The sequence below is a fragment of the Callorhinus ursinus genome, unplaced genomic scaffold (assembly GCF_003265705.2).
Source record: "Callorhinus ursinus isolate GAN/ISIS: 27379988/994484 unplaced genomic scaffold, GSC_fseal_2.0 scaffold32, whole genome shotgun sequence".
In the NCBI taxonomy this organism is placed as follows: Eukaryota; Metazoa; Chordata; class Mammalia; order Carnivora; family Otariidae; genus Callorhinus; species Callorhinus ursinus.
In genome coordinates this window covers 3,254,187-3,266,207 of record NW_027397094.1, presented here as the reverse complement: position 1 = coordinate 3,266,207, position 12,021 = coordinate 3,254,187, and the positions used below count along the sequence as shown (strand labels likewise).

The 12,021-nt window shown below is 38.7% G+C and overlaps 1 protein-coding gene across 1 annotated transcript in view; it reads right to left on the bottom strand.

Moving 5' to 3' along the window:
* Positions 1-12,021, bottom strand: part of PCDH15 (protocadherin related 15) — a 1,645,434-nt gene that overhangs the window by 206,417 nt on the left and 1,426,996 nt on the right. The window contains exon 21 of the mRNA XM_073878941.1: positions 180-485. Coding sequence (XP_073735042.1) covers positions 180-485 — 306 coding nt within the window. The remainder of the gene's footprint in view (positions 1-179; positions 486-12,021) is intronic.

Genomic DNA, 12,021 nt, shown 5'->3' with positions numbered 1-12,021 from the left:
GGGTTGTTACATAAAACACGGTATGCAATATTGGAACGATACTTCTATTAAATCTTTACTCCTTGTTTATATGAAATTAGAATTTAACTGGGTGTGTTGTCTTTTTATTTGCTAAATCTGTAACCTTATGGCAGATCTTCTAATGTGGGATCCAGGAATTATCTGCTTCCCCCACTCACCTCTATCTGGAGGAAGGTGGTCCCAGCCGGCAGGTTCTCCTCCACAACCACCGTGTACGTTGAATTGGTGAACACAGGACTGTTATCGTCTATATCCAAAACTTTGATGGCCAGTGTGAGCATTGAGTGACGGGGATGCACTGCTCCATCCGTGGCCACAACAACAAGCTCGTAGTAGTCCCTGACCTCTCTGTTAAGCTTCACGGCTGTGTAAATGCTCCCATTGGATGTGATGCGGAAGAGATTATTGAAGTTGCCCAAACTGTAGTGCACTTGGCCATTTATTCCAGCATCAGGGTCTGCTGCCTGAATAGAAATGAAAAACAGAGGAATTCACACAGTATATTTTGTCATGCTTTTTGCACATTACATTTTGCTATGGTGCTCTGTTAGAAGGGGATAGTTGACAAATCACGGCATATTTTTAACGTAGAATTCTTTTTTCTCTAGGGAGAAAATGAAAAAAGATAATGACAATGTAATGCAAAAGTCTAGAACTTGAAAAGAAATGCACTGTAGTTGAATTATTCTTCATTCAGAATGACCATGACATACATTGATAATATCATTAACAATAACAATATTATGACAGAAAAGTCACATTATAAAAATACTGGAGTTTTCCTGTACTATCATTTCTTTAATGATTTGGAATTCTAAATCAGGAAAACACATTTAGTTTTTAATTAATTTAACATAATGTACTAGATGACAACTTAAGACGCTATAGTATTTTTTGTGCAAGCACTTTGTATATTCATTTTCCCATATATTTTTTCAAGCACTACATAGCTCATTTAATCCTCAGCATGTTCTTTTTTTTTTAAAGATTTTATTTTTATTTATTTGAGAGAGAGCAAGAGAGGGAGAGAGAGAGTGCACAAGCAAGGGAGGGGCAGAGAGAGAGGGAGAAGCAGTCTCTCCACTGAGTAGGGAACCCGATATGGGACTCGATCCCAGGACCCCAGCATCATGATCTGAGCCAAAGGCAGATGCTTAACCAACTGAGCCACCCAGGCACCCAATCCTCACCATGTTCTTACGAATAAATGTAACTGTTCCCATTTTGCAAATGAGAGAACAATGTCTTAGGGAATTTAAAGCTTTTGCTTAGAGTTACATAAAAAATAAATATACAGTGCCCCAGTTCTTGGTATATATAAAACTGCTTAATAAATATCTGTGGAATTAATGGATGTTGAAATAAATAAATGCATGAAACTGAGATTTAAAACTAAATCTTCTCCCAAATAAAAATGAGAGTCAAAGTATTGTAACTGGGAAGCACCTGCAAAGGGCTCTTCTTTAATATTAGAATATGATCTCCAAATGATAATTGAGAATTATTGATATTATAATAACTTATTAACTAAAAATTTTAAGTCACATAAAAATCACTTTGCATCAAATAAAATGTATACATTTTGAGTGAATATTCTTCCAAAAGAGTCTTATGAGAATTAATCTTATCCAAACTCAATTGTGATATAAATGATGACTCTATCAGCTATTGTGCATTTTGTGTTCAATAATGTTACTGTTTTTCAAAGAAACTGGAGTAAATATTAGAAGCCATGAAATGTTATATAATTCTGCCCTAAATTGTTGCTAAGGAAAGGAAGGAAGACACTTGACTGCATTATTAGATATGGACACAATAAAATCACTTAATATCCACAAAGCCTGGACTGCAATAGGATGGATTTAAGAGTACGAATGCAGATGTATATCCAATTTTACAAACTCTGGCAAAGCATATTGGGGGCACTGCTGAATGCTTATGTCTTGTTTGAAATGGTAATGTCCAAGATGTGAGAGTCATGTTTGCAACCGTGCTCCTTCTCTATGTCATAAGGCCAGATGTTCCAGTGGGATTTGCCTCTTTGACTCATCAAAACACAGATGCTTGAGGTTTAAACCTGAGGAGAGATGGAGAAGGCATTGCAGGAATGCCCAAAGAGGAAGAAACACTGTGAACGAGTTGATGAGTTTCCACAGACGTACGTGCTTTACCTTTACATTGCGCCTAGAATTTTCCATACAAATTACTGACACATTCGTCAAGCTTGTCAGTTAGAGGAAAAAACAAATGACAACACTAACTCCCTCAGGGAAAAAAAAAAGAAAAACCCTTATTTTTTGTCTGAAATCATTGCATAAGTAAATAGAAAAATGTACTCCAGTAATATAATATAAATAGGTCTTATTTTTTAACAGCAAAGTTTGTGGAATTTTCAGTGACTTTTTCTGTCTGTGGGAATCCTTACAATCAATCACAAAATCAAATCATTTCCATAACCAGTAATTTAAATGATTCTTGTTCAAACTATATTTTTATTCTCCCATATAATGGAAGGTGTAATATATAATGATTCAATTTGACTCATGTGGCTATGTGTGTATGCATACATGTGTGTGTATGTGTGTGTGGGGGGTGTTGTGTAGGTATTATTTTATACACCTCTAGCTGTTTAGCCAATATCTCCCCAAGAATGCCTCATACATATCTCTGTCAGTTTTCTATTCCTGCCATAACAAATGACCACAAATTTAGCAGTTTACAAAATACAAGTTTATTATTTTATAGTTCTATAAAAGTTCAACTTGGGTCTCGCCAGGCTACAGTCAAGATAGAGGCAGGGCTGTGCTTCTTTCTGGAGGCTGTAGGGGAAGCTCCTTTATTGGAGTTCCTTGCTTATTGGAGTTGTTGACAGAATTCAATTGCTTGAGTTGTAGGATTGAGATCCCCACCTCCTTTTTGGTTGTCATATGAGGACCATTCCCAGCTTCTAGCCACCCACAGTCCTTGGCTCATAGCCATCTCCTCCATATTTAGAGCCAGCGACAGTGGGTCAAGTCCCTCTCACACTTTTGACCCTCTCCTCTTTCTTCTTCCATCTCATCCCTCTGACCCATTCTCTTCCAGTTTTAAGGGCTTATATGATTGCATTGTGCCCCGCTTGGACAATCTAGAATAATCTTCCCTGGGGTGAGCTCCTTGAACTTAATCACATCTACAAAGCTCCTTTTGCTATGTAAGGTAACATATTCATATGTGGGGGCATATTTGGGTGCCATTATTCTGTCTCATAGAATCAGAAGCTTAACATGCCCATGAATGGACTCTTGAATACTCCTGTGTCCAAATCTTGCTTACCTTCAACCTTCTTTCAGTAAATGGTCCTTCTACCAACATAATAGGTTATACAACAAGTAAAGTATATATTTCTGAGCTCTTCCTCTTTTATCTTCTCAATTATTCATTCACCCAATAATTTGAGAAAAGCTTATTTAATACTATGTATGAGGCTCAGCTCCAGGCTGTGAGATACATAGTATATTAAGTTCCAAGGTCCAAGACCTAATGTCATTTACAGAATAATCCCTATCTATCCATAATATGTTCCTTCCCCCCGTATATAATATCTCACTCCTAACCACCTTGGTCTGAGCCACACCAAATACAGCTTAGATCACTAAATTACTTGCTAATTCTTTTCTTTCAGTTATATCCCTTCAGAAAGACCTTTTTTAAAATTATTATTATGTTATGTTAATCACCATACATTACATCATTAGTTTTTGATGTAGTGTTCCATGATTCATTATTTGCATATAACACCCAGACCTTTTATAAAAGAGAAAATAATGACGTCAGTCCTCTGTGTAACCTCCTTCAGTGATTTCCATTGCCTTGGGCAATAGTCAAACCTCTAACATAGTCAAGAGGTTCCACAGGAAATGCTGCTTTCACTGTGTTCTTTCTAACCTCCAAACTTCTCCCAAACCCTCTGCCCACAGGGCTCCTGCTATCACTCACCAGTCTCCCATTCATCTTCCAAGTGTCAGGTTAAACACCATTTCCTTAAAGCAGTCTTCTCCAATTCCTGAAATGGAGATTAGACTCTCCTGTTGTACAATTGCCAAAAGCTCCATACACCTGTCACTTCTGCCACTTTTGATAATTTCTAATTATGTATTTATCAGTAAGCTTATTTGTTTATGAGCTGGTCTCCTTTTGTACAATAAGGTAGGCCATACGAGTATGGTCTGGATTTTTCTGTTTTCACTGAATGCTCAATGCCTAGTATAGTGCCTGGTGCATAGAAGGCATGCAATAAATACTTAAATTAATAAGTGAATTATATATATTAAGATATATAAACGAATGTATTAGTACTGCTATGTAGTAGCTGTTAGAATTCTTAAATTTCTTTTGTTCATTGTATATCTATTGTTTGGCTTTACTTTGGCTCTTACTTTACTATCCTCTGTGATTTTGGTTAGGAATCTGAAAATAAAAACTGCGGAATTATTGGAATTGTGTCTAATACTTTGATCACCTTGGTGAAACTATTGATTCTATGCTGAAAAATACCATTTTTAGAAGAACATAGCGACATTTTATCACAACCTAAACAAGCACATCACAAGAAGTAAATATCTTTATACTTTTAGCATTTTGTAGAATGACAAGGAGGGATTATGCACGTTAACGTGGCAAATGACTGTTCTATAAAAAGAGACTGCTATATTGTACTAGTGCTGATTGGTCTCAGTGTTCCCAGCATACTATTTTTTGATGTCGTTAACTTTTGTATGTCACTTTTTCTCTCTAGGTCTCAGATATCTCAACCATAAAATAAAATATGTGGAGTAGGGGCGCCTGGGTGTCTCAGTCGTTAAAGCGTGTGCCTTCGGCTCAGGTCATGATCCCAGAATCCTGGGATCGAGCCCTGCATCCGGCTCCCTGCTCAGTGGGAAGCCTGCTTCTCCCTCTCCCACTCCTCCTGCTTGTGTTCCCTCTCTCGCTGTCTCTCTCTGTCAAATAAATAAATAAATAAAATCTTCAAAAAAAATATGTGGAGTAGAGAGCAGTTTTGAATCTCTTTTCCTACCATTACACATGTCAGAGATGAAATTCACAAACATGGCACAGATCATCAATTACTACATGAATAAGATACACTAGAGCTACAGAAGGATTTTCTATAGTTACAATGCCATTTTTTCTGTTCCATTGAATAAAATATGTGCAAGTTTAAGGAAACAGACAATACTATAGATTTAACCTAATAATATTGGAACAATGCAAATGTAGTACCTACATTGGTAACCAGTGACTTGCACGACCCTTCACATTTGATTGTAACAACCCATTCTTGCAAAGTGCTGGTCTAGAGGACCGTGAGGACATTTGCTCTGACAAGAGACTGAGAGATAAGAACAAACTTCCATTTCAGAATGAACCACCTGCGTTCCCCAAACTGCCGCATTAAGCATATTTTCCCTTGGGAACTTCCCAGTGCACATTAGCTCAGAGAAGTGCTTTATTAAAAGGTCTTCTTTATTTAGGATTGTTGATTGGGCACCTCTTCCCCCATGTTTCACCTTGCTAAGAGGAAAGACATTTTAGCAAGACAACTGCTGTGTCTATTCCGTCTCCCTCTTGGGAGTGCTGAATTTGGTAGGAAGAATTGGGTAAATGTCTTCTCTAAGATCTGTTTGTAAAGACATCTGGTGGTTTGCTTGTGGAGCTGTATAAGCTCTTCCACTATGGATGCCAAAACTTCCAGCCTCACCCGTAGAAGAGCTGTGTGGGTGAGTTTAGCTGTGGGCTGCAGCATTATCCAACCCCTCGGCCCTCCCACTAAGCTTCTTACCCGCCAAAATCAGTGGCACCCATCTGCCAGAGGCAAGCAACCTGGGCAAGCTCCAGGATGTTCATTATTATTATCTTCAAATCCCCCAGGTGATTATAGCACAGTTATAATATAGCACAGTTTATAGCACAGTTTCCAAAGGGATTTCATCACAGACCCTTTTCCACTGCTGTTTGTTTAGCAGAATAGTTACGAATATCTTGAGGGACATACAGTTTGTTAAATCCTGCTATAGTTCACTGAGCAATGCCAAGAATAAGGCTTCCTTTTAATAATCTGCCCATGATATTGTTCATACAGTATTTCCAATTTGTACTCTTTGTTCTGCAGGACACATTGAAAATGACTATTGTAATGGTGCATACTCTCAGCTCTGTTGGGATTCTTAAAATGGTCTACAGTGAAATAGTAAACGGCAGAGAAAACATGAACAAAAAAAAATATATGCTTTCAGCAGGACAGTGAGAGGATTTTTTCAAATGGATGAAATTGATAGATAAGGCAGTGGGGAGAGGAAGAAATACCGGGTTTTAGCCACAGCTTTGATAAAGTAACTCTGGGGGTGAGTTTTCCTTATGCTACATTTCATGGAATGTTAGTTAATGTCCCTTAGGATGCGAGTATGTTCTTTCAGGGACAAAAGTGAGAGGAGGTAAAGAGAGAAGGGGAAAGTCTGGGTTCAAAGAAACAAATTTGGGAAACTGAGATTAAAGAAAATTTAAAATGTTTTATTACTTCATAATTCCTGAAGTGTCATTACTATTTTAGTGAATGAGATGAAGTACTCAAGGGGGGGGGGACGTTATGCACCAGATTTAGAAATCCTGAGCAGTAGAAAGGTGGCCTCCTTTCAACATGTTGAGCAAACTATAGAAAGAAGCCAAGACTCCTATGCCTGATCTCTTCCCACCCACATTTTCGGCACTCCCTTACTATCTGCTCTCCTGTACAAGCTCTCCGCTCAGGTCAAATCAATTCTCTACATTTCCCTAGGACTCAGCATATACTTTATGACATTTTCTTCAAGGCTTGCCACAACGAGTCCTTTTTCACCTCTGAAATTCCCATCATCCATCCATTCCTCCAATCCTGGCCCCACCTCTGCCTCTTTTGGGGTAAGTTCCAGCATTTGGAGATCAGGTCATAAATCAGAATTCTATACTTGACAAATGCCTCTTTGTACACCCTTTTCCCACAACCATGAGTGCTTTTGGAAGGAACCTGTCTCATTATTCTCTGTGTATTGGATTTTTCAAAAATACAGCAATCTCTATCTTATAATGGGATGATCTGTGGAAAGAAAATATCCAAATTCATATTCAACAAGTGGACTGTATAAAATAAATATTAGAGCGTTCATCTGCATAATGGAGCTTCATAGCTCGTCAACTGAAGTATAGAATGTGTATAATAAGTTCAATATAGTAATAAGTGTGCCCCTCAGCCCTCCGCCCCCCACACATTTTGACCCAATTCACCACAACTTAGTTTACTGAATGCCTAGCTTCCATGAAAGGATGTACTTTTGATGCTCATGAAACAAAAGACCGTAATATTCTGTAGGAAAATCCTCTAAAATGTTAAGGTAACTGAGACTCCCATCTAATAGAGACAGAGGAAATAGAATGTTTGCAAAATGCTATTTCCTTCCTTTTCCATCTCCTAATTAATTCAAGAGCATAAATAAGGTCATGTACGTTAAGTGACATGGGCTGGCTAAGGGAGGTAGTTCCATTTCTTTACTATTAAAGATGAGTATGTAGTTGTTGGACAAGATAACCAAACATGAAACCCCTTATTATCAGCAATACTGTCAGGAAGTTTGCACTGATGGCTTAATATCTAGCCAAGGAGCTCAGTGTGTGATGCTATAATGAAACCATTTATCTTCCCAGAAATCAATTAAAAGTTAATTAAAATTGTTAATAAGAAAAATCACACATTTCTTCTTTTCTTGTACTACATCAAAGCGATAAACAGTAATAGCTGCAACTTTATAATCATCTATCCATGGTTAACACATTTTGTAATATACACCTTACCATGGGGCCTGATTTGCGGTTACTTTGTGAATGCCCATTGTTTGAGAAATTGGCTGATAGTCTGAGGTCGAGTAAAGACCTCATTGGACAAAACTTTGAATATCTGATAGAAAAACTTCTGGAAAATCTTTAATCATTAAAATCAAAGTTAGAGTATAGTAACCAAAAACTTCCTTAAGAAAGAAATCAGATGATATATAAGGGCATTTATTGAAACAGAATTTATTGAATATTCGTTAAGCACCATTTTATAGCATACCACTTGAAATGGGAGCTGGGAAATGGATTTCTTATACGTTATATTCATCTTTGCTTTTCTCATTATCCTTTTAGAGTGGCCTACTAGGTATTCGGTCACATCAATAGAAGTAGAAGCCTGTTGCGGGAGTACTTACCCTGGGGGCTACCAACTCCATGGAGACCCAAAAGCATGCCTCTTAACATGGTCAGAAAATACTGGGACAAAGCCTCAAAGGACAGTCTGAGATCTACAACCTCTTCCATTGAGAAGTCTCTGGGGCGACTACTTGTGCGTATCTTCAGTGATTAATCTTGATTTGAAGTATGTTTTATAATCCTACCCATTCAGATGAATGTTTAGCTATGAAATAATTTCTGTTTATTCTCACAAAAAATCAAGTACCTATGAAGAGCTTTGAGGACAGAAAGAAAACACAGCTCTTAGAAAGGTGTGAACTCCCAGGTAACAGCTAATTAGCCTGGTGTGAAGCCTGGAGGGAGCCTAGTTCTACTTTTTGCTTGTCCTTTCCAGCAATGTGAGAGGCTGTGTGCTTCTTTCTCACCTACAGGTGGGAAACACAGAAGTTGTTGGGCAGGGAGGTCAGAAGGAACGGTGCACCAAGGCATCCTTAATGATATTCCTAATGGAAATACATTTTTGTAAGTTGTCTAACAACTTCAAAAAGATATAAAATAGTTGTCTTTATTTCTTTCAAGAAGCTGAGCGATATCAAGGGCTGTGATTTTTCAGGGTAAAAAGAGAGAAAAGGGAGTGAGTCAAGATGCTGGCGAATTTTTCCTCTTTCCACACAGATGCTTTATATTCATTACTGAGCCATGACGAAGACACCAACTGCCTAGCAGGTAGCAACGGTACGTGAGCCCAAATCACCAAAAACATAACCAGAGTGAATATTTTTTTAATCAAATATTGGAACTCTCAAATACTTAATGCCCCAAATTCTAGAAAACCCATGTGTAAACTTGTGATTTCTTACAGACTTCAGCTCTAGGTTAGAAGCCAAACCTTTCCCAGACCCACTCCGTGGCCTTGGGTGAGTCAGTCACTCTTGGCTTCCATCCTTCATCTGTGAAATGATGATGATGACGACCATTCATCTCACCGCCTCTCATGAGAATGGAACATACTTGCAGTATGCTTGGGACATACTAAGCAATTAAAAATAATACATTGATTGTTACATGTTTTTCAATATCTACTTAGAAACCATATTTAAAAAAAAAAAGCTCCATTCTGTCCTAAACTTTTTTAGACTTATTTATTTATTATAGAGAGAAAGAGAGCACGTATAGGCGGGGAGGGGCAGAGGGAGAGGGAGAGAGAATCTCAAGCGGACTCCAGACAGTGCAGAGCCCCACAGGCTCTATTTCATGACCCCGAGAACATACCTGAGCTGAAACCGAGTGGGATGCTTAACTGACTGCACCACCCAGGTTCCCTTGTCCTAAAGTTCCTAAAGAATATTTTTGGGTAAGACAAATCAGCCTATTTTTATTTGGCTTATTTGTACATTTCATTTTCCTAGGGATCATTTTCAATTTGCTATAGTGAGTCTATTAGGTTCTATTAACATTGTTGTTCTCAACATTTTTTCTGAGAATTTGTTGTCTGTAGTAAGTAAAGAATTCAGATGTGAAATATCATCAAGCCCGTCCACACAGTGTTTTAGTGCAATAAATACAAATATAAGGGAAACTTACATGATCAGATGATAAATAGCAGAAAGGAGAGAACACTTTAGTTATGATAAACAAAAATGATGAACATATAAGGGCTTTCATGAATTAATTAAGGTGGCATTGTCACATGACAGAGGGATTTCTATGAAGAAGTATATGTGATGATTTTATCGATACTGCCACACTGAGAAGTGTTTGCTATGTTTGGCCTGAGAAAGATCGGTTGCATTTTTGAAAAATCAAAAATACATTCCAAGGGAATAATAGAAAAGATGATAACTTTCAGGTGCATTCTAAAGTAATTTCACCATGGATTGGGAAGCAAATATGTATGTCAACGGGTGAGTGATCGTAACTTGATCATAAGTTGTGAGGCTTTAAAATCGTTACAGTCAGAGTTGAACGGGGCATGAGAGTTATTTCACACTAAACATTTTCTTACTTGTTGTTACTGCAGGCATCCTTCCAAATCTGGAAAGATAAATTCTACCCAGAGAAATCAGTAAATAGTATCCCCCAAATAAAAGATTTGACAGTGGCCCACATTTTCTTCCAAACCTATGTCTTTTTTAGTATTTTTAAATCCCTCCCACTCTACCATGGAGGAAACCTCAATTAAACTGTCTTGAAGGGCTCTGGGATGCCTTCCCTGGGCCCCCAAGTCGTAAGAGCTGCCCTTCCACTGAGACTCCCAGCCATTCTGTCCTTATTTAGCTCTAATGACAATGATGCAGGTATGTGCTTATCTCCTACACTGTACTTGATGCAACCTGAGAACACAAGAGATGATTGCTCGTAGCAGACTTTCGAATGCTTATTCTTCCTAAGTGGTCAGTGAATATTTGCTGAATAAGTGTTGAATTGAGGACTTCCTTTTCTTAAGCAGTATGTGCCTTCCCTGAAAGTTTTGTTGAATCTACCAAGAGTCAAAGCAATAACTACCAGTTACAGGATAAATCATATTTTCTCAGGACACTCAAGGGTCTCATTCTAACCCTTCTGGATTTACCTCCAGCAAGTCATCCTTTGATACCAACTCTATGTTTTAGTCAAGATAGTTTATTTATTGTATCAGTCAGCTTTCACACAATTCTGACACTCCGTGGTCTGCCACCATGGATGCTTATTTCTCATGTATGCGGCATTGGTCCCGGATTCCCTGCAGCTCTACTCTGACTGATTGTCTCCACTCCAGGAAGGAGGAAAAGAAAAAAGAGTTGAGATAACCGAGCCACATCTCCCTATGCTTCTGGATGGAATTGGGACATAGCACTTACACTCTCTTTGTTGGTCAAGACAAACCTTGTATGACCAAAGTTGATGCCACGCTGGGGATGCACATGCTCTCAGAGTGTGGGACAGCATAAACTGGGAAACAACAGTACGGTTGGTTCACCACTCTCTTTGTCCTTGAAACACACCAGGCTCTCCCACCTTCCCTGAGAGTTTGCTGTTTCTAAATCCTATCTAATTCTTCAAAACATGTCTCCAGGGTCACTCATCCTCTTTTTGGGAAGATTTTCCATCCAGCCTTCTGACCCTTCTTGCCCTTAGCACAAACCTACCTACCTACCTTCCTTCCTTCTTTCCCTCTCTCTCTTTCTCTGTTTCTTTCTTTCTTTCTTTTTCTTTCTTTCTTTCTTTCTTTCTTTCTTTCTTTCTTTCTTTCTTTCTTTCTTTCTTTCTTTCTTTCTTATTTATTTGAGAGAGAGAGCAAGAGAGAGCACACATGGGGTGGGGAGGCAGGGGGAGAGGGAGAGAGAGATTCTCAAGCAGAGTCCGTGCTAAATGTGGAGCTCAACTGCGGCCCCACCCATGACCCCAAGACCACGAGCTGAGCCAAAACCAAGAGCTGGCTGCTTAACTGACTGGGCCACCCAGGTGCCCCTAGCACAAGCCACTTTCCGTTGTTATTTGTGTCTGTTGTGAGGTCGAATACCAAGCATCCAAGTCATCGTTCACCTACCCATTCCCTAATTGGGAGGCACCATTAGGGAAAAGATTCTGGGAAGGGAAGGTGTGACCAGTGGGAATATGGGGTGTGGACGGAAATGAGGAAGAGAAGCAACAAACAAAAAAACAGACACGAAGCCAATGGAAATAAACTATCTTTCTAGAGTTGGGTGATATTTAATGAAAATGAACTGAGTGTCAAATTCAGCCTGCCAGTTAAAGCAGTTACAACCTAGCCTACAG